This window comes from Lates calcarifer, linkage group LG21 (genome assembly GCF_001640805.2).
Source record: "Lates calcarifer isolate ASB-BC8 linkage group LG21, TLL_Latcal_v3, whole genome shotgun sequence".
Classification (NCBI taxonomy): domain Eukaryota; kingdom Metazoa; phylum Chordata; class Actinopteri; family Centropomidae; genus Lates; species Lates calcarifer.
Genome location: NC_066853.1, coordinates 620,975 through 644,321, shown reverse-complemented (window position 1 = coordinate 644,321; position 23,347 = coordinate 620,975). Strand labels below are relative to the sequence as shown.

The 23,347-nt window shown below is 43.6% G+C and overlaps 1 protein-coding gene and 1 long non-coding RNA gene across 6 annotated transcripts; both read left to right on the top strand.

Annotated features, from left to right (window-relative positions):
• The first annotated feature begins 884 nt into the window (after positions 1–884).
• ostn (osteocrin) lies at positions 885–4,779 on the top strand. Its single transcript, XM_018662853.2, has 5 exons — positions 885–1,378; positions 2,733–2,828; positions 3,900–4,129; positions 4,217–4,363; positions 4,449–4,779. The coding sequence occupies exons 2-4, from the start codon at positions 2,733–2,735 to the stop codon at positions 4,302–4,304; spliced, it is 414 nt and encodes a 137-aa protein (XP_018518369.1). The 5' UTR covers positions 885–1,378; the 3' UTR covers positions 4,305–4,363; positions 4,449–4,779.
• A 588-nt stretch (positions 4,780–5,367) lies between these two features.
• Positions 5,368–22,656, top strand: LOC127139054 (uncharacterized). 5 transcript variants are annotated; one of them, XR_007808884.1, is made up of 8 exons: positions 5,369–5,604; positions 7,409–7,675; positions 8,084–8,457; positions 10,806–11,358; positions 13,080–13,984; positions 15,706–16,610; positions 19,655–20,531; positions 22,316–22,640. It is a non-coding gene; the product is annotated as an uncharacterized LOC127139054 (long non-coding RNA). The 5 variants fall into 5 exon arrangements; XR_007808885.1 differs by lacking the exon at positions 15,706–16,610 and having other exon boundaries at positions 22,316–22,637; XR_007808887.1 differs by lacking the exons at positions 19,655–20,531; positions 22,316–22,640 and adding an exon at positions 17,021–17,136.
• Positions 22,657–23,347: the final 691 nt, after the last annotated feature.

Genomic DNA, 23,347 nt, shown 5'->3' with positions numbered 1-23,347 from the left:
GGACCTATCGCCCCTGGCAACAGCAACACAAAGACAAAAAAATAATCTGGACGAAACTGAAGGAAGGAGGGAAAGTGATTGTCCAGAGAGTTTAACGACGACAGAAACAGGTCAGAGGGAAAATCTGGAAACTCTGCTTTAAAACTCCAGAGTGACACATTTACAAGCATCAAAAACACAGGTTTTATCAGCGTTTAATCACCTGAAACTGATCATTGTTGTGTTTTCGTTTGATTACAATGAGCAGTTTATATCTACACAGGGAGCGGTTTTAAAGACTCTTATTAACATTTAATAACATCAATAAAATATTCTGTTTTCTTCACAGACTCGTTGATGTGGAAGTTGACGTCGTTTTGTCCCCTGCCGGCCACCGTAGAGAGTTCAGGGGACAGGTTTTCAGTTGGCTGCAGTCTGTGTTCTCACCACTAGAGGTCAGTAAATCCTCCAGTCTGCTGCTTTAACAGCAGTCGTCTCTTTAACTTTCAGGTTTATTCATGTCTCACAAAACTCTAAATAAAACTCCACAGACAGTTGATCTGCAGGAGGAGTCACTGACTGTCCATCAGGGAAATCAGCTGCGAAACTTTCTCTTCATTCCTCGTCCACAACATAGAACAGCCTGACTACACTGTGAGGCCTCACACTCGACACTGAAGTAAACACTGAAGGTGCATGAAGGTGTATGGTTTACCTTCTGACCAGTTTTACTCTTATTATCACACCTGAAAGACACAGACAGAACTCTGGGTCGTCTCTATCGTGAAAATGTGATATGAAACCAGGGCGTCTGTGTCTCAGGAGGTCGGTGGTTTGATCCCCAGCTCCTCCAGACCACATGCTGAAGTGTCCCTGATGTGAGTTTAGTGCAGTGTGAAGCTTTGAGTGCTGGATCAGACCAGAAGAGTCTCGATGTGACGTTGCTGTGGTTCTGACCTGGTCTGGATCACAGAAACATCCTGGTTTGGGTTAAAATAACGTGTTTGAGGCTGGTGAACGTCTCATGTTCAGAGTCAGTTTTTCATCCTGAAGATGAAGCTGTTTCTGATTCTGTTTCTGAGTCCAACTCATCCTCTCATTTTCTGATCCTCAGTCCAGGACTCTGTTGACCTGGAACCAGGAGGAGGAGGTGATTACTCCCAGGAGCTTTCATTAACAGGTAATGGTCCTGATGACGAAATGTTACACACACACACACACACACAGTGGAAAAGAGGCACAGGAAGTGAGGTCACAGGAGCGGAGGCTGCTGATTGGACGGGAGATTCCCGGGCAGCTGCTATAAAACCTGATGTGAAGCCACAACAAGACAGAGAAAGAGACGACGCAGCAGGACACACACTCCTCCTCCTCACAGAGAGTCGGCTCCACACTGAAGGTACACACTCTGTTTATACTGTGTGTGTGTGTGTGTGTGTGTGTGTGTGTGTGTGTGTGTGTGTGTGTGTGAGACGCAGGTGTGCACAGGTTCACACTCCTGCAGGTGCAAAATAAATCTGTGTCTTTTCAGCAGCTGATGTTTCTGTTTTCTCTGCAGGATGCGTTCGCTGCTCACCTAAACTTTTTACAGGACGGAGACAGAAAGTTTGGATTTGAATTTATTCTGGTTGATTAATGTTGTTTCATGTCGTGTTTCCTCCTCCAGCTGCTGATGTTTGTGGTGTCAGGTCATTGTTTTAGACTGAAATCATTTGTTTTCACTCAGACTGTGTCTGTGATCCTCTGCAGGATTTTAGCTTTAACCTCTCTCACCTGGTTAAACAGATTCCATCATGAACAGGTGCGTTAAAGGTTTCATTCCGTGTTAAATGTATTTTCCTGTCAGCTGCAGTTTGTCAGTGTGAAGGTGATGTTCAGGAAACACAGGGTATTTTTGTGAATGGAAGAATTTGCAGAGTGTGTGTGTGTGTGTGTGTGTGTGTGTGTGTGTGTGTGTGTGTGTGTGTGTCCTCACACGTGCATGAATGAGCGCTGCAGCATCAGCAGTGGTGTGAGTGGGAGACGTTGGAGCGTGCACGAGAGTCTGTGCATCATCAGGAATGTGTGTGACGTTGGAGGGTGAGTGTGTTTCTGTGTGTATCTGCATCTGTTTGCAGGAATAATATGTGTGTGTGTGTGTGTGTGTGTCGGGGGGGAATGCAGGACCGTGCACGTCAGCAGGAGTGCATGTGACGGTCAAAAGGCGTTTATTTGCAGGGATGGAAAATGCTAAAATTAGCCGATGTTGCTGGACAATACAGCTGAGCTAAAACTGTCCTGCTGTGTGTGTGTGTGTGTGTGTGTGTGTGTGTGTGTGTGTGTGTGTGAAGTCTAAATCATGAGAGACAACTTTAAAAACGTCAGAAAACTTTGTTCCACACCTGAGTCCTCTGATCCAGACTCTGCAGGTTAAACCTTCACCTGTTGAAGGTTTTCATGTGTTTAAAGCAGCAGCGCCCCCTGCTGCCTCCACTCACTCATCCTGATCAACACAAAACAAAGACCAGAGCTCAGACTGTGTCGTCCCACTGAAACACCCATGAACTGTTGATGTCTGCGTCAGTTTCCTGGATCTCAGAGATGACCTCTGGTGTTTAACTGATCTACAGCTCAGCTTCACTCTGAACTCTGACTCAGTCAGAGGGAGATCGAACCTGAAGAGCCACAGGTGTTCAGGTGGAGCAGAGAGTTTGATCATCACCGCGGTGAAGTGATGCGTTCATGTGCTGCTGTTCTTTTGTCCATCGTTGCAGATGCAGTTCTGTGGCTGTTTGCTGTTCTCCGGCCTGGTGTCCGTCGCTCTGCTGCTCTGCAGCGTCGACGGCTTCAGAGTCCAACACCAAGCTCAGGTCAGACACACACACACAGTCATTCTTTCATTTAAAGCTGCATGTTTCAAACATGTTTCTGATAATAATAATAACAGTGACATCAGCTGAAGTAGAGAACAGCTGAACTGCAGGTCATTAGAAACACATGAGTTTTAGTTTGTCCATAAATAAACACAAGGTTCATTTTAACAATTAAAATACAACTTTAATGAGTCCAGTCTGCAGATACGTGTTGCATTCAGGTGCTGGAGGAAACTCAGACGTCTTCAGTAGTTCAGTTTGTTAAACATCAGCAGCAGCTCTCAGCAGAGTCTCTCAGAGTCCTCAGACCTGGATCAGGGTCAGGATCAGGCGAAGCAGCAGATCAGATTGTGTCCAATCAAATCATCCTGACGGCCAAATCAAACGGCCCCTCCCTCACGGGGCCCCGGTGCTGCTATCACATGATGGAACATCAGAGCGAGTGAAACCCTGAGGTCTGACGGGCGGCGGGAGAGAAACCTCCAGGCGGTTTCTGTTTAGTCTGGATGAAACCTGATCGTCTGACTCATCGGAGGCAGCGGGCGGACAGGAAGTCAGAAGCTGCTCGCCGTCAGGGGTCGTGATGTAAGAGCTGATCCACGACCCGGAGTCCTGACGGAGGAAAACAGCGAGCGGAGCAGGGGGGGCTTTTCTCTGCTGAGCTCAGTGTTTTCTATACGGAGCCTCCCTCACAGAAAATAACCTGCACGACTTCACACTCTGTGTCTCAGCGTTTAGACTGATCCCATTTTATTCAAATCCAGCATTCAAGTTAAGGTCTTTTTAGCCGCTGCTGCAGAGCTTTCAGTCATTTCACATGATCTTCATCAGCAGATGGAGCTGCCTGTTTGTAGATAAAACTCCTTTAAATGTTTTTTTGTTTTGTTTTGTTTCAGTAGATCGACGTATCACACTCCCCTTTCATTTCAGTGTATAGCCATATCCCAGTCTGTTTCATTTTCAGTACATAGTCTTATCCCACAAACCCTCCGTTTCAGTTCACACTCCTTTAAATTCAGGACATAGTTTCAGTATATAGTCTTATCCTGGCCTGTTCTTGTGTTGCAGCACGTAGCCCGGCCCGGGTCCAGGCCCCTGGCAGCTCTCCGGCCCCGCCCCGGAGGCGTGAAGGCGGGGGAGGAGCTGACGGCGAAGCTGCTCCGATTGGACGACCTGGTGAGGATGGAGAATGACGTCATGGAGCCGAAGAGGAAGAGGAGTTTCCCCGGCAACAGCGCACCTCTGGACCGCCTGTCGGTCAGCTCCATGGAAACCAAACAGGCGACAAATAAGCAGAGGTGGGATGACCTTTGACCTCTGGGAACCTGCTTTAGGTTTTGATGCCAAACCAGCGTTCACCTCTCTTTCCTCCATTTTGTTTGCAGCAAAGTGGTGGAGTTGCCACGGCGACGAGTCAATCCTCCTCCCATCGACAGGATTGGCATGAGCCGTCTACCAAACAGCCGAGGGTAGGCCCCGCCCCCCTCCCCCTGACAGCCCGCCCCCACTCTACAGCACCCCCGTCTGGACAGGTGGGGCCACCGTCAGTGTCATTCACAGAGAACATAACGTAACGGGTTTAAAACACTGAACTGTCCCTTTAAATTCTCTTTACAGATGCATGAAACAGCCAATCACCAACCGCCAGTCACCTGCTGAGACACGCCCACCACCTGCCAGTCACCCATCAGTCCTCCACCTTCACTTCACCTGGACACCAACCTCCCCCCACCCCACAGCCATGAATGTTTGGTGCATTCAGGTGCTGCTTGGGAAATTCATCACGCCTGCAGAAAAGTCAGGACCAAAGAAAAGACAAAACAAAACTGATTTTTGTTACGATTTTATTTTAATGATCAAATGATGACTGATCTGATTTTATGTTTACGTCCACAGCAGCAGAAAGTTAATAAACAGAAAGACACGTTCAAAGTTCTCGTTTTGTCTCTGTAAAATTCTAAATTGTGTGTGGAGTTTGTGTGTTCTGCCTGATGGTGAAGTGTCTGCTGGTGTGAATGTGAGTGTGAATGGTTCACTGCTAATAACAAATTCACAGACGCTTAATGGAGCCACTTTGAAAATATCCTCATGAATATAGACTGTGATTCCCACTGCCCTGAAACAAGTCAAGTTTACACACAATCTCAGTTTAAACAGCTCTTTTTTATTCAAACTGAAATTTATATCCCTACTGTGAAAGTCTCATAGTTAAGAGTGAGTGATTCTGCCTTAACATCAGAAATACCATGAAAACACACTGATTTCTATTATAGGTCTATTAAAAGTAAGATTTTATGTCTCTGGAAAATGGTATATGCAAATTATTATATATTATTATATAGTTTATAAAAACTATATAATTCTCATTATATCTGCAGCTGTTAATAAAGTTGTTTTATAACTGTTCATCGCGCTTTTTACTCTTGACTGAGTCACAGCTTCCGCTGATTCAACCAATCACAAGTGGAGGTGGGCGGAGCAGGATCATCTGACCAATCAGCGCTTTGTCTGCTACGCTGGCTGGCGTGTGTCGTCATTGATGACGTGATGCCGTTGCCGTGACTGACTGAGAGCAGAGCAGAGCAGAGCAGAGCGGTGGATGAACAGAGTCCAGTGATACCGAGTAAAAACAATGTTTGGATCGTTGTTTCGTCGCTTCAGTTTGTTGGCGCGATGTGAAACTTCATTACTGAAGAGGTCTGGATGTTAAAACGAGGTTTGGAGCTGTTTCTGTCGAGGCTGAGGCTGGACCCTGAACACACCGGCAGCTAAGGTAAGGCTAACAGCTAACTATCTAGCGGTTAGCATCAGCATGAACGGCTAGCGTTAGCTTTAGCACTAGCCTTCTGTTTTTCGGCCATTTTCCCTCGTTTTTATCGCGTGGGTCCGAGTGTGTTTGTGTTTCTGAGTCCAAATCATCTCTGCGCTAACTAATTAGCATTATCGTGGAGTGTTAGCCTTAGCATTAGCCTCGTCTCTTAGCGGTACCTTTTAGCTGTGTTCCGTTGTTTGTATCGCGTGGCTCAGAGTGTTAGTGTTTCTCTGACATGAGTTGTGGGTCCATTAAATGAGCCTCTCTCGGTCTGTTTCCATCTCTTCACGCTCTCTGTTCAGACATGTCGTGTCTCTGTAATGGTGTGTTCCATCCGGGTCATCTGAAGTCAGTTTGTTTCGGGTTAGCTTCTGGTTCTGATCGTTTTACATCAGCTTCTGTCCAGCTTTTTGTCTCTTTGTGGTTGTCTTGTATCCTGTAGTTGTGGGTCTTTGTGTGTCCATCCCTGGTCGTTCTCCTCGCGCTCAGGTTTTTGTCTATTTCCGGGACATATTCCAGGTGTAGAGGTAGTAATCTGTCCATGAGCATCCATTGATCCTCTGTTGTGGATGTTAGTGATCAGTCATTTGTTTGTGGTGACTTGATGTTTGACTGAGCTCAGTTTGTGTTGAATTCAGGATTGAAAACTCCATTTGAACTGCGTGTCCCTTCACAGAGTCTGAGCTGAGATCACTGAGAGAAACCAGTTTCACTCTGAAAGAGAAAATCTTCATTTCAAGGTTCTTGATCTAGTCCAGATGAGTCCAGGACCAGTTAGTCCACACTCTGATTTCTCTGTGGATTTACTGTCTTTTTTCATTGCAGCTCTCCTCACGACAGAATCAGACATTAAAACCAACAAATGCTAAATGAAGTTATTGTTAATTATCAGTAGAAGTGTTAAAAACGATGTATCAGAATAGTTGTCAGTGTTTTGTCTGTGGACAAAGTGACTGTAGCTCTCCTCAGCTTCTCACCAAACTATATCAAACACATCAGAACCAACACTAAATGTTCTGTCTTGGATTGTTATCGTTCAGGATCAGTCAAAATGGGATTGAAAAATATCTTAACTTCAGTTTGATTGGACATGATCAGAAACTCTTCATTATGTGTTTGTGTTAGACACACTAGACTGCACTGTACAACACCATCAACTCTACAAATAAAATGTTGGAGTGACTTGTTCATAAGTCTGTTAATTTGAACTGTTGGTCAGAGGATGATTTAAAAGTATCTTTAGTTTATAATGGCCACTTCTACACTAACTTTAGCTGCTGTTAAGACCTTTGTATATTTGGTTATTATTCATTAAATGAAAAAACACAAAACAAAGATGTTTTAAATGTGTGTTAATAAGAAGGAGGTTGAAATGTGAAAAACTGATTCTCTATGTGAGCATCTGTGGTGGAAGAAATACTCTGACTTTTTACTGAAGAATAAAAAACACAAGTTGAAATTCCAAATTAACTGATAGTGTTATTATTGTTGTGCAGTTCACAGTAACACACATGACTGCTTCAGTGATTAGTTGATAGACACACAATCAATAATCATTTGACTTTTCCCCAAATACTTCTTGTTGTTCTTCAGGAGGTGATGACAGTCAACTGTTGATTTTCTGAAACAACCTCTAATGTTTGTTAAATGTTGTGGTTCAGCTGAAATGTTGAATATTTATATAGTGTTTTCATGGTTAAACTGAGGAATAGGTAGTAGTGTATTGATCAATTTCCTTTGTATGTTTCTCTTTGGTTTCCTCCAGGTGTGACCACTTCGTCCACGACTTCGTCCATGACATCGTCCACAATCGGAGAGACATTGTTGAGGATGAGGGAGACATCGTCCACGATCAGAGACATTGTCCCGTGACTCGTGGTGACTCGGTCCCCAATAAGTCGGCACTGCCGGCGTTCATGGAGACATTGTCGATGATCGCAGAGACTTTGTCCATGATCTCAGAGACATTGTCTGCGATCGCAGAGAGTCTTCGTACAGTGACGTTCTTTGAGACCAGGACAGAGGCCTCCAGGTAATTCACAAACAGCTTTGCATCAACTGTCCAACACAGAGCACTGACGTTAAACTGTTTATGTTCAGTATATCAGAAAAGTGTAATAATAGGAGTGATCGGCATTGAACATGTAAAAAACTAAAATTATTAATAATAATCATAATAAAGATATTTCAAATAATATCATAAATTAACGTTTTTAAAATGTCAAAAAACTAATAGTATATTAAGCCATTACAATTGTAACCAAAATAAATCACAGTATAACACGTTGTCAAAAATTTTATAAAATGTCGTACTGTAGGATGTGGTCACAAATGCCACACAAACATCTTAGTGTAGCGTGTAGTCAAAAAAGTCATACTATATTAAAGTAGTAGAGTATTGATCATTTTCCTTTGTATGTTTCTCTTTGATGTCCTCCAGGTGTCACCACTTCGTCCACATCATCATCCACAATTGCTGAGACGTCGTCCATGATCGGAGAGACATTGTTGAGGATGAGGGAGACATCGTCCACGATCAGAGACGTTGTCCGTGATCGCAGAGACCTTGTCAAAGATGAGAGAGACGTTGTCCATGGTCAGAGACATTGTCGCTGCTTCGCAGAGCTCTGCGCAAGAATCGGTAGTGACACTGTGGTTCCTCGATTCGACGGCATGACCGCGATCAGCTGACATTGTTAATGATCACAGTGAAACAGTCTATCATCAGAGACTTGGTCCACGATCACAGACACATTGTCAATGATCGCTGAGACTTTGTCCATAATCTCAGAGACATTGTCCGCGATCAGAGACGTAGTCCGCAATCACAGACGACATCGTCCACCATCGCTGAGACGTCGTCCATGATCGGAGAGACATTGTTGAGGATGAGGGAGACATCGTCCACGATCAGAGACATTGTCCGTGACTCGTGGTGACTCGGTCCCCGATAAGTTGGCACTGCCGGCGTTCATGGAGACATTGTCAATGATCGCTGAGACTTTGTCCATAATCTCAGAGACATTGTCCGCGATCGCAGAGAGTCTTCGTACAGTGACGTTCTTTGAGACCAGGACAGAGGCCTCCAGGTAATTCACAAACAGCTTTGCATCAACTGTCCAATACAGAGCACTGACGTTAAACTGTTTATGTTCAGTATATCAGAAAAGTGTAATAATAGGAGTGATCGGCATTGAACATGTAAAAAAATAAAATTATTAATAATAATCATAATAAAGATATTTCAAATAATATCATAAATTAACGTTTTTAAAATGTCAAAAAACTAATAGTATATTAAGCCATTACAATTGTAACCAAAATAAATCACAGTATAACACGTTGTCAAAAATTTTATAAAATGTCGTACTGTAGGATGTGGTCACAAATGCCACACAAACATCTTAGTGTAGCGTGTAGTCAAAAAAGTCATACTATATTAAAGTAGTAGAGTATTGATCATTTTCCTTTGTATGTTTCTCTTTGATTTCCTCCAGGTGTCACCACTTCGTCCACAACATCATCCACAATTGCTGAGACGTCGTCCATGATCGGAGAGACATTGTTGAGGATGAGGGAGATATCGTCCACGATCAGAGACGTTGTCCGTGATCGCAGAGACCTTGTCAAAGATGAGAGAGACGTTGTCCATGGTCAGAGACATTGTCGCTGCTTCGCAGAGCTCTGCGCAAGAATCGGTAGTGACACTGTGGTTCCTCGATTCGACGGCATGACCGCGATCAGCTGACATTGTTAATGATCACAGTGAAACAGTCTATCATCAGAGACTTGGTCCACGATCACAGACACATTGTCAATGATCGCTGAGACTTTGTCCATAATCTCAGAGACATTGTCCGCGATCACAGAGACGTAGTCCCCCATCACAGAAGACCAGGTGTCACCATTTCGTCCACAACATCGTCCACAATTGCTGAGACGTCGTCCATGATCGGAGAGACATTGTTGAGGATGAGGGAGACATCGTCCACGATCAGAGACATTGTCCCGTGACTCGTGGTGACTCGGTCCCCGATAAGTCGGCACTGCCGGCGTTCATGGAGACATTGTCAATGATCGCTGAGACTTTGTCCATAATCTCAGAGACATTGTCCGCGATCAGAGACGTAGTCCGCAATCACAGGCGACATCGTCCACCATCGCTGAGCCGTCGTCCATGATCGGAGAGACATTGTTGAGGATGAGGGAGACATCGTCCACGATCAGAGACATTGTCCGTGACTCGTGGTGACTCGGTCCCCGATAAGCCGCACTGCCGGCGTTCATGGAGACATTGTCGATGATCGCAGAGACTTTGTCCATGATCTCACAGACATTGTCTGCGATCGCAGAGAGTCTTCGTACAGTGACGTTCTTTGAGACCAGGACAGAGGCCTCCAGGTAATTCACAAACAGCTTTGCATCAACTGTCCAACACAGAGCACTGACGTTAAACTGTTTATGTTCAGTATATCAGAAAAGTGTAATAATAGGAGTGATCGGCATTGAACATGTAAAAAAATAAAATTATTAATAATAATCATAATAAAGATATTTCAAATAATATCATAAATTAACGTTTTTAAAATGTCAAAAAACTAATAGTATATTAAGCCATTACAATTGTAACCAAAATAAATCACAGTATAACACGTTGTCAAAAATTTTATGAAATGTCGTACTGTAGGATGTGGTCACAAATGCCACACAAACATCTTAGTGTAGCGTGTAGTCAAAAAAGTCATACTATATTAAAGTAGTAGAGTATTGATCATTTTCCTTTGTATGTTTCTCTTTGATTTCCTCCAGGTGTCACCACTTCGTCCACAACATCATCCACAATTGCTGAGACGTCGTCCATGATCGGAGAGACATTGTTGAGGATGAGGGAGACATCGTCCACGATCAGAGACGTTGTCCGTGATCGCAGAGACCTTGTCAAAGATGAGAGAGACGTTGTCCATGGTCAGAGACATTGTCGCTGCTTCGCAGAGCTCTGCGCAAGAATCGGTAGTGACACTGTGGTTCCTCGATTCGACGGCATGACCGCGATCAGCTGACATTGTTAATGATCACAGTGAAACAGTCTATCATCAGAGACTTGGTCCACAATCACAGACACATTGTCAATGATCGCTGAGACTTTGTCCATAATCTCAGAGACATTGTCCGCGATCACAGAGACGTAGTCCTCCATCACAGAAGACCAGGTGTCACCATTTCGTCCACAACATCGTCCACAATTGCTGAGACGTCGTCCATGATCGGAGAGACATTGTTGAGGATGAGGGAGACATCGTCCACGATCAGAGACATTGTCCCGTGACTCGTGGTGACTCGGTCCCCGATAAGTCGGCACTGCCGGCGTTCATGGAGACATTGTCAATGATCGCTGAGACTTTGTCCATAATCTCAGAGACATTGTCCGCGATCAGAGACGTAGTCCGCAATCACAGACGACATCGTCCACCATCGCTGAGCCGTCGTCCATGATCGGAGAGACATTGTTGAGGATGAGGGAGACATCGTCCACGATCAGAGACATTGTCCCGTGACTCGTGGTGACTCGGTCCCCGATAAGTCGGCACTGCCGGCGTTCATGGAGACATTGTCGATGATCGCAGAGACTTTGTCCATGATCTCAGAGACATTGTCTGCGATCGCAGAGAGTCTTCGTACAGTGACGTTCTTTGAGACCAGGACAGAGGCCTCCAGGTAATTCACAAACAGCTTTGCATCAACTGTCCAACACAGAGCACTGACGTTAAACTGTTTATGTTCAGTATATCAGAAAAGTGTAATAATAGGAGTGATCGGCATTGAACATGTAAAAAAATAAAATTATTAATAATAATCATAATAAAGATATTTCAAATAATATCATAAATTAACGTTTTTAAAATGTCAAAAAACTAATAGTATATTAAGCCATTACAATTGTAACCAAAATAAATCACAGTATAACACGTTGTCAAAAATTTTATAAAATGTCGTACTGTAGGATGTGGTCACAAATGCCACACAAACATCTTAGTGTAGCGTGTAGTCAAAAAAGTCATACTATATTAAAGTAGTAGAGTATTGATCATTTTCCTTTGTATGTTTCTCTTTGATGTCCTCCAGGTGTCACCACTTCGTCCACAACATCATCCACAATTGCTGAGACGTCGTCCATGATCGGAGAGACATTGTTGAGGATGAGGGAGACATCGTCCACGATCAGAGACGTTGTCCGTGATTGCAGAGACCTTGTCAAAGATGAGAGAGACGTTGTCCATGGTCAGAGACATTGTCGCTGCTTCGCAGAGCTCTGCGCAAGAATCGGTAGTGACACTGTGGTTCCTCGATTCGACGGCATGACCGCGATCAGCTGACATTGTTAATGATCACAGTGAAACAGTCTATCATCAGAGACTTGGTCCACGATCACAGACACATTGTCAATGATCGCTGAGACTTTGTCCATAATCTCAGAGACATTGTCCGCGATCACAGAGACGTAGTCCCCCATCACAGAAGACCAGGTGTCACCATTTCGTCCACAACATCGTCCACAATTGCTGAGACGTCGTCCATGATCGGAGAGACATTGTTGAGGATGAGGGAGACATCGTCCACGATCAGAGACATTGTCCCGTGACTCGTGGTGACTCGGTCCCCGATAAGTCGGCACTGCCGGCGTTCATGGAGACATTGTCAATGATCGCTGAGACTTTGTCCATAATCTCAGAGACATTGTCCGCGATCAGAGACGTAGTCCGCAATCACAGACGACATCGTCCACCATCGCTGAGACGTCGTCCATGATCGGAGAGACATTGTTGAGGATGAGGGAGACATCGTCCTCGATCAGAGACATTGTCCGTGACTCGTGGTGACTCGGTCCCCGATAAGTCGGCACTGCCGGCGTTCATGGAGACATTGTCGATGATCGCAGAGACTTTGTCCATAATCTCAGAGACATTGTCTGCGATCGCAGAGAGTCTTCGTACAGTGACGTTCTTTGAGACCAGGACAGAGGCCTCCAGGTAATTCACAAACAGCTTTACATCAACTGTCCAACACAGAGCACTGACGTTAAACTGTTTATGTTCAGTATATCAGAAAAGTGTAATAATAGGAGTGATCGGCATTGAACATGTAAAAAAATAAAATTATTAATAATAATCATAATAAAGATATTTCAAATAATATCATAAATTAACGTTTTTAAAATGTCAAAAAACTAATAGTATATTAAGCCCGTACAATTGTAACCAGAATAAATCACAGTATAACACGTTGTCAAAAATTTTATGAAATGTCGTACTGTAGGATGTGGTCACAAATGCCACACAAACATCTTAGTGTAGTGTGTAGTCAAAAAAGTCATACTATATTAAAGTAGTAGAGTATTGATCATTTTCCTTTGTATGTTTCTCTTTGATGTCCTCCAGGTGTCACCACTTCGTCCACAACATCATCCACAATTGCTGAGACGTCGTCCATGATCGGAGAGACATTGTTGAGGATGAGGGAGACATCGTCCACGATCAGAGACGTTGTCCGTGATTGCAGAGACCTTGTCAAAGATGAGAGAGACGTTGTCCATGGTCAGAGACATTGTCGCTGCTTCGCAGAGCTCTGCGCAAGAATCGGTAGTGACACTGTGGTTCCTCGATTCGACGGCATGACCGCGATCAGCTGACATTGTTAATGATCACAGTGAAACAGTCTATCATCAGAGACTTGGTCCACGATCACAGACACATTGTCAATGATCGCTGAGACTTTGTCCATAATCTCAGAGACATTGTCCGCGATCACAGAGACGTAGTCCCCCATCACAGAAGACCAGGTGTCACCATTTCGTCCACAACATCGTCCACAATTGCTGAGACGTCGTCCATGATCGGAGAGACATTGTTGAGGATGAGGGAGACATCGTCCACGATCAGAGACATTGTCCCGTGACTCGTGGTGACTCGGTCCCCGATAAGTCGGCACTGCCGGCGTTCATGGAGACATTGTCAATGATCGCTGAGACTTTGTCCATAATCTCAGAGACATTGTCCGCGATCAGAGACGTAGTCCGCAATCACAGACGACATCGTCCACCATCGCTGAGACGTCGTCCATGATCGGAGAGACATTGTTGAGGATGAGGGAGACATCGTCCTCGATCAGAGACATTGTCCGTGACTCGTGGTGACTCGGTCCCCGATAAGTCGGCACTGCCGGCGTTCATGGAGACATTGTCGATGATCGCAGAGACTTTGTCCATGATCTCAGAGACATTGTCTGCGATCGCAGAGAGTCTTCGTACAGTGACGTTCTTTGAGACCAGGACAGAGGCCTCCAGGTAATTCACAAACAGCTTTGCATCAACTGTCCAACACAGAGCACTGACGTTAAACTGTTTATGTTCAGTATATCAGAAAAGTGTAATAATAGGAGTGATCGGCATTGAACATGTAAAAAACTAAAATTATTAATAATAATCATAATAAAGATATTTCAAATAATATCATAAATTAACGTTTTTAAAATGTCAAAAAACTAATAGTATATTAAGCCATTACAATTGTAACCAAAATAAATCACAGTATAACACGTTGTCAAAAATTTTATGAAATGTCGTACTGTAGGATGTGGTCACAAATGCCACACAAACATCTTAGTGTAGCGTGTAGTCAAAAAAGTCATACTATATTAAAGTAGTAGAGTATTGATCATTTTCCTTTGTATGTTTCTCTTTGATGTCCTCCAGGTGTCACCACTTCGTCCACATCATCATCCACAATTGCTGAGACGTCGTCCATGATCGGAGAGACATTGTTGAGGATGAGGGAGACATCGTCCACGATCAGAGACGTTGTCCGTGGTCGCAGAGACCTTGTCAAAGATGAGAGAGACGTTGTCCATGGTCAGAGACATTGTCGCTGCTTCGCAGAGCTCTGCGCAAGAATCGGTAGTGACACTGTGGTTCCTCGATTCGACGGCATGACCGCGATCAGCTGACATTGTTAATGATCACAGTGAAACAGTCTATCATCAGAGACTTGGTCCACGATCACAGACACATTGTCAATGATCGCTGAGACTTTGTCCATAATCTCAGAGACATTGTCCGCGATCACAGAGACGTAGTCCCCCATCACAGAAGACCAGGTGTCACCATTTCGTCCACAACATCGTCCACAATTGCTGAGACGTCGTCCATGATCGGAGAGACATTGTTGAGGATGAGGGAGACATCGTCCACGATCAGAGACATTGTCCCGTGACTCGTGGTGACTCGGTCCCCGATAAGTCGGCACTGCCGGCGTTCATGGAGACATTGTCAATGATCGCTGAGACTTTGTCCATAATCTCAGAGACATTGTCCGCGATCAGAGACGTAGTCCGCAATCACAGACGACATCGTCCACCATCGCTGAGACGTCGTCCATGATCGGAGAGACATTGTTGAGGATGAGGGAGACATCGTCCTCGATCAGAGACATTGTCCGTGACTCGTGGTGACTCGGTCCCCGATAAGTCGGCACTGCCGGCGTTCATGGAGACATTGTCGATGATCGCAGAGACTTTGTCCATAATCTCAGAGACATTGTCTGCGATCGCAGAGAGTCTTCGTACAGTGACGTTCTTTGAGACCAGGACAGAGGCCTCCAGGTAATTCACAAACAGCTTTGCATCAACTGTCCAACACAGAGCACTGACGTTAAACTGTTTATGTTCAGTATATCAGAAAAGTGTAATAATAGGAGTGATCGGCATTGAACATGTAAAAAAATAAAATTATTAATAATAATCATAATAAAGATATTTCAAATAATATCATAAATTAACGTTTTTAAAATGTCAAAAAACTAATAGTATATTAAGCCCTTACAATTGTAACCAGAATAAATCACAGTATAACACGTTGTCAAAAATTTTATGAAATGTCGTACTGTAGGATGTGGTCACAAATGCCACACAAACATCTTAGTGTAGCGTGTAGTCAAAAAAGTCATACTATATTAAAGTAGTAGAGTATTGATCATTTTCCTTTGTATGTTTCTCTTTGATTTCCTCCAGGTGTCACCACTTCGTCCACAACATCATCCACAATTGCTGAGACGTCGTCCATGATCGGAGAGACATTGTTGAGGATGAGGGAGACATCGTCCACGATCAGAGACGTTGTCCGTGATTGCAGAGACCTTGTCAAAGATGAGAGAGACGTTGTCCATGGTCAGAGACATTGTCGCTGCTTCGCAGAGCTCTGCGCAAGAATCGGTAGTGACACTGTGGTTCCTCGATTCGACGGCATGACCGCGATCAGCTGACATTGTTAATGATCACAGTGAAACAGTCTATCATCAGAGACTTGGTCCACGATCACAGACACATTGTCAATGATCGCTGAGACTTTGTCCATAATCTCAGAGACATTGTCCGCGATCACAGAGACGTAGTCCCCCATCACAGAAGACCAGGTGTCACCATTTCGTCCACAACATCGTCCACAATTGCTGAGACGTCGTCCATGATCGGAGAGACATTGTTGAGGATGAGGGAGACATCGTCCACGATCAGAGACATTGTCCCGTGACTCGTGGTGACTCGGTCCCCGATAAGTCGGCACTGCCGGCGTTCATGGAGACATTGTCAATGATCGCTGAGACTTTGTCCATAATCTCAGAGACATTGTCCGCGATCAGAGACGTAGTCCGCAATCACAGACGACATCGTCCACCATCGCTGAGACGTCGTCCATGATCGGAGAGACATTGTTGAGGATGAGGGAGACATCGTCCTCGATCAGAGACATTGTCCGTGACTCGTGGTGACTCGGTCCCCGATAAGTCGGCACTGCCGGCGTTCATGGAGACATTGTCAATGATCGCTGAGACTTTGTCCATAATCTCAGAGACATTGTCCGCGATCGCAGAGAGTCTTCGTACAGTGACGTTCTTTGAGACCAGGACAGAGGCCTCCAGGTAATTCACAAACAGCTTTGCATCAACTGTCCAACACAGAGCACTGACGTTAAACTGTTTATGTTCAGTATATCAGAAAAGTGTAATAATAGGAGTGATCGGCATTGAACATGTAAAAAAATAAAATTATTAATAATAATCATAATAAAGATATTTCAAATAATATCATAAATTAACGTTTTTTAAAATGTCAAAAAACTAATAGTATATTAAAGCCCTTACAATTGTAACCAGAATAAATCACAGTATAACACGTTGTCAAAAATTTTATGAAATGTCGTACTGTAGGATGTGGTCACAAATGCCACACAAACATCTTAGTGTAGCGTGTAGTCAAAAAAGTCATACTATATTAAAGTAGTAGAGTATTGATCATTTTCCTTTGTATGTTTCTCTTTGATTTCCTCCAGGTGTCACCACTTCGTCCACAACATCATCCACAATTGCTGAGACGTCGTCCATGATCGGAGAGACATTGTTGAGGATGAGGGAGACATCGTCCACGATCAGAGACGTTGTCCGTGATGCAGAGACCTTGTCAAAGATGAGAGAGACGTTGTCCATGGTCCAGAGACATTGTCGCTGCTTCGCAGAGCTCTGCGCAAGAATCGGTAGTGACACTGTGGTTCCTCGATTCGACGGCATTGACCGCGATCAGCTGACATTGTTAATGATCACAGTGAAACAGTCTATCATCAGAGACTTGGTCCACGATCACAGACACATTGTCAATGATCGCTGAGACTTTGTCCATAATCTCAGAGACATTGTCCGCGATCACAGAGACGTAGTCCCCCATCACAGAAGACCAGGTGTCACCATTTCGTCCACAACATCGTCCACAATTGCTGAGACGTCGTCCATGATCGGAGAGACATTGTTGAGGATGAGGGAGACATCGTCCACGATCAGAGACATTGTCCCGTGACTCGTGGTGACTCGGTCCCCGATAAGTCGGCACTGCCGGCGTTCATGGAGACATTGTCAATGATCGCTGAGACTTTGTCCATAATCTCAGAGACATTGTCCGCCGATCAGAGACGTAGTCCGCAATCACAGACGACATCGTCCACCATCGCTGAGACGTCGTCCATGATCGGAGAGACATTGTTGAGGATGAGGGAGACATCGTCCTCGATCAGAGACATTGTCCGTGACTCGTGGTGACTCGGTCCCCCGATAAGTCGGCACTGCCGGCGTTCATGGAGACATTGTCGATGATCGCAGAGACTTTGTCCATAATCTCAGAGACATTGTCTGCGATCGCAGAGAGTCTTCGTACAGTGACGTTCTTTGAGACCAGGACAGAGGCCTCCAGGTAATTCACAAACAGCTTTGCATCAACTGTCCAACACAGAGCACTGACGTTAAAACTGTTTATGTTCAGTATATCAGAAAAGTGTAATAATAGGAGTGATCGGCATTGAACATGTAAAAAAATAAAATTATTAATAATAATCATAATAAAGATATTTCAAATAATATCATAAATTAACGTTTTTAAAATGTCAAAAAACTAATAGTATATTAAGCCCTTACAATTGTAACCAGAATAAATCACAGTATAACACGTTGTCAAAAATTTTATGAAATGTCGTACTGTTAGGATGTGGTCACAAATGCCAACAAACATCTTAGTGTAGCGTGTAGTCAAAAAAGTCATACTATATTAAAGTAGTAGAGTATTGATCATTTTCCTTTGTATGTTTCTCTTTGATTTCCTCCAGGTGTCACCACTTCGTTCCACAACATCATCCACAATTGCTGAGACGTCGTCCATGATCGGAGGAGACATTGTTGAGGATGAGGGAGACATCGTCCACGATCAGAGACGTGTGTCCGTGATTGCAGAGACCTTGTCAAAGATGAGAGAGACGTTGTCCATGGTCAGAGACATTGTCGCTGCTTCGCAGAGCTCTGCGCAAGAATCGGTAGTGACACTGTGGTTCCTCGATTCGACGGCATGACCGCGATCAGCTGACATTGTTAATGATCACAGTGAAACAGTCTATCATCAGAGACTTGGTCCACGATCACAGACACATTGTCAATGATCGCTGAGACTTTGTCCATAATCTCAGAGACATTGTCCGCGATCACAGAGACGTAGTCCCCCATCACAGAAGACCAGGTGTCACCATTTCGTCCACAACATCGTCCACAATTGCTGAGACGTCGTCCATGATCGGAGAGACATTGTTGAGGATGAGGGAGACATCGTCCACGATCAGAGACATTGTCCCGTGACTCGTGGTGACTCGGTCCCGATAAGTCGGCACTGCCGGCGTTCATGGAGACATTGTCAATGATCGCTGAGACTTTGTCCATAATCTCAGAGACATTGTCCGCGATCAGAGACGTAGTCCGCAATCACAGACGACATCGTCCACCATCGCTGAGACGTCGTCCATGATCGGAGAGACATTGTTGAGGATGAGGGAGACATCGTCCTCGATCAGAGACATTGTCCGTGACTCGTGGTGACTCGGTCCCCGATAAGTCGGCACTGCCGGCGTTCATGGAGACATTGTCAATGATCGCTGAGACTTTGTCCATAATCTCAGAGACATTGTCCGCGATCGCAGAGAGTCTTCGTACAGTGACGTTCTTTGAGACCAGGACAGAGGCCTCCAGGTAATTCACAAACAGCTTTGCATCAACTGTCCAACACAGAGCACTGACGTTAAACTGTTTATGTTCAGTATATCAGAAAAGTGTAATAATAGGAGTGATCGGCATTGAACATGTAAAAAAAATAAAATTATTAATAATAATCATAATAAAGATATTTCAAATAATATCATAAATTAACGTTTTTAAAATGTCAAAAAACTAATAGTATATTAAGCCCTTACAATTGTAACCAGAATAAATCACAGTATAACACGTTGTCAAAAATTTTATGAAATGTCGTACTGTAGGATGTGGTCACAAATGCCACACAAACATCTTAGTGTAGCGTGTAGTCAAAAAAGTCATACTATATTAAAGTAGTAGAGTATTGATCATTTTTCCTTTGTATGTTTCTCTTTGATTTCCTCCAGGTGTCACCACTTCGTCCACAACATCATCCACAATTGCTGAGACGTCGTCCATGATCGGAGAGACATTGTTGAGGATGAGGGAGACATCGTCCACGATCAGAGACGTTGTCCGTGATTGCAGAGACCTTGTCAAAGATGAGAGAGACGTTGTCCATGGTCAGAGACATTGTCGCTGCTTCGCAGAGCTCTGCGCAAGAATCGGTAGTGACACTGTGGTTCCTCGATTCGACGGCATGACCGCGATCAGCTGACATTGTTAATGATCACAGTGAAACAGTCTATCATCAGAGACTTGGTCCACGATCACAGACACATTGTCAATGATCGCTGAGACTTTGTCCATAATCTCAGAGACATTGTCCGCGATCACAGAGACGTAGTCCCCCATCACAGAAGACCAGGTGTCACCATTTCGTCCACAACATCGTCCACAATTGCTGAGACGTCGTCCATGATCGGAGAGACATTGTTGAGGATGAGGGAGACATCGTCCACGATCAGAGACATTGTCCCGTGACTCGTGGTGACTCGGTCCCCGATAAGTCGGCACTGCCGGCGTTCATGGAGACATTGTCAATGATCGCTGAGACTTTGTCCATAATCTCAGAGACATTGTCCGCGATCAGAGACGTAGTCCGCAATCACAGACGACATCGTCCACCATCGCTGAGACGTCGTCCATGATCGGAGAGACATTGTTGAGGATGAGGGAGACATCGTCCTCGATCAGAGACATTGTCCGTGACTCGTGGTGACTCGGTCCCCGATAAGTCGGCACTGCCGGCGTTCATGGAGACATTGTCGATGATCGCAGAGACTTTGTCCATGATCTCAGAGACGTAGTCCACGATCACTGAGTCCTCATATAATGAAGACGGTAAGAAAATATTTTTATTTCTATTAAAAAAAACTGCAAAAAAATCTAAATCTAAAGTGAAGGTAAATTGTTTCAGTATAGTAAACCATCGAAAATATCAAAAAATGTCATTGTGTAGTAAGACATAAAAATGTCATTCTATACAAAGTCAAGTAAAACCGCCGAATGTTGTGGTTCAGCTGTAATGTAGAATATTTCTGTTTTCATGGTTAAACTGTTGATGAAGAATAGGTAGTAGTGTACTGATCATTTTGCATGAAAAATGTAAAAAAAAAGTCATAGTATAGTAAGACATACAGTGCTCATAAGTTTACATACACTGGCAGAATTTGTGATTTCTTGGCCATTTTTCAGAGAATATGAATGATAATACAAAAACGTTTCTTTCACTCATTGTTAGTGGTTGGGTGAAGTCATTTATTATCAAACAATTGTGTTTGCTCTTTTAAATCATAATGACAACAGAAACTACCCAAATGACCCTGATGAAAAGTTTATATACCCTAGTTCTTAATACCATGTGTTGCCCCCTTTAACATCAAAGACAGCTTGAAGTCTTTTGTGGTAGTTGTGGATAAGGCGCTTTATTTTCTCAGATGGTAAAGCTGCCCATTCTTCTTGGCAAAAAGCCTCCAGTTCCTGTAAATTTCTGGGCTGTCTTGCATGAACTGCACGTTTGAGATCTCCCCAGAGTGGCTCAATGATATTGAGGTCAGGAGACTGAGATGGCCACTCCAGAACCTTCACTTTTTTCTGCTGTAGCCAATGACCGGTTCACTTGGCCTTGTGTTTTGGATCATTGTCATGTTGGAACGTCCAAGTACGTCCCACGCGCAGCTTCCGGGCTGATTAGTGCATTTTCCTCTAATATTTTCTGATAACATGCTGCATTCATCTTGCCATCAATTTTGACCAAGTTCCCTGTGCCTTTGTAGCTCACACATCCCCAAAACATCAGCGAACCACCTCTGTGTTTCGCAGTAGGAATGGTGTACCTTTCATCATAGGCCTTGTTGACTCCTCTCCAAATGTAATGTTTATGGTTGTGGCCAAAAAGTTCAGTTTCAGTCTCATCACTCCAACTAACTTTGTTATACAAGTTTTGAGGCGTGTCTCTGTGCTGTTTGGCGTATTGTAAGCGGGTTGCTTTGTGGCATTGGTGTAGTAATTTTCTTCCTGCGACTCAACCATGCAGCCCATTTTCTTCAAGTGCCTCCTTATTGTGCATCACATGACTCAGAATCCAACAATGTCAGTGGAGCACTGGATGAAACATGCAGGGGTCTGTCAGGAGCCCAGAAACTCGCTGACCTTTTATACACACACATTGATTACAAACAAACAGATCACAGGTGAGGATGGTTACCTTGAGCAGCCATTTAAACTTGTGTGTGTCAACTTGTGTGTATGTTATCAGGCCAAAACCTCCAGGGTATATAAACTTTTGATCAGGGTCAATTGGGTAGTTTCTGTTGTCATTATGATTTAAAAGAGCAAACACAATTGTTTGATAATAAATGACTTCACCCAACCACTAACCATGAGTGAAAGAAAAGTTTTTGAATTATCATTCATCTTCTCTGTAAAATGGCCAAGAAATCACAAATTCTTATGAGCAAAACTGTAAAAATGTTTTACACTAAGTCATGTAAAACGGTCGAATGTTGTGGTTCAGCTTTAATGTTGAATACTTCTCTGTGTTTTCATGGTTAAACTGTTGATGAGGAATAGGTAGTAGTGTACTGATCATTTTCCATTGTACGTTATTCTTTGATTTCCTCTAGGTGTCACCACTTTGTCCACGATCTGAGAGACATGGTCCACGATCAGAGATGTTGTCTATGACTCACAGAGACGTGCAAGAGTCGGTAGTGGCGGAGTTCCCCGATTCAACGGCAGTGCCTGGGATCAGAAAGATATTGTCGATACATGATCATGGAGACTTTGTCCATAAACAGAGATATTGTCTGCGATCACAGAGACGTAGTTCACGATCGCAGAGAGGTTCAGGACAGAGACCTGCAAGTAACCTGCAATATAAATGCAACTAGGAATATCTGAAGATTTAACAGTCAAAGTAATCTCTTCCTAGATGTAGTTTGCAACAGTAGAAGTTGTCTGTAAACTTTGAAGTAAAAGTACAAAAAAAGTAAAAATAATTATTATTTTGTACAAAAAGTACAAAATAATGGTAAATATAATTAGAGGTAACAATAAGTGTTATCTGTAATATTTAAGCAATGCAGAAGTAATCCAAAAAATAAAAATGTCATAGTATAGTAAGGCCTCCAAACATGGTCATAGTATAGGAAGATGTCATTTCATTTCCTTTTTTGTTCAAATAAAGACTTTTGAACTGAATATTTTGCTGTTTGATTAATATTGTATGAAAGTGAATATTGTTAACTTCTCAAACTCATTCAATTATTATTATTGATAGGGTAATTTTGATTCTAGTTCTTGAATTTATAGTTTGTAAAATGAGATTAATGAGGTTAGGGTTAGGGTTACAGCTTTTAGTCAGAGGTTAGGGTTAGGGTTATGGATTTTAACCACAAATTAGGGTTAGGGTTAGGGTTGCAGGTTTTAGTCAAAGGTTAGGGTTACAGGTTTTAGTCACAGTCTAGGGTTAGGGTTAGGGTTACAGGTTTTAGTCACAGTCTAGGGTTAGGGTTACAGATTTTAACCACATTAGGGTTAGGGTTACAGATTTTAACCACATTAGGGTTAGGGTTAGGGTTACAGGTTTTAACCACATTAGGGTTAGGGTTAGGGTTACATTTTAGTCACAGTCTAGGGTTAGGGTTACAGGTTTT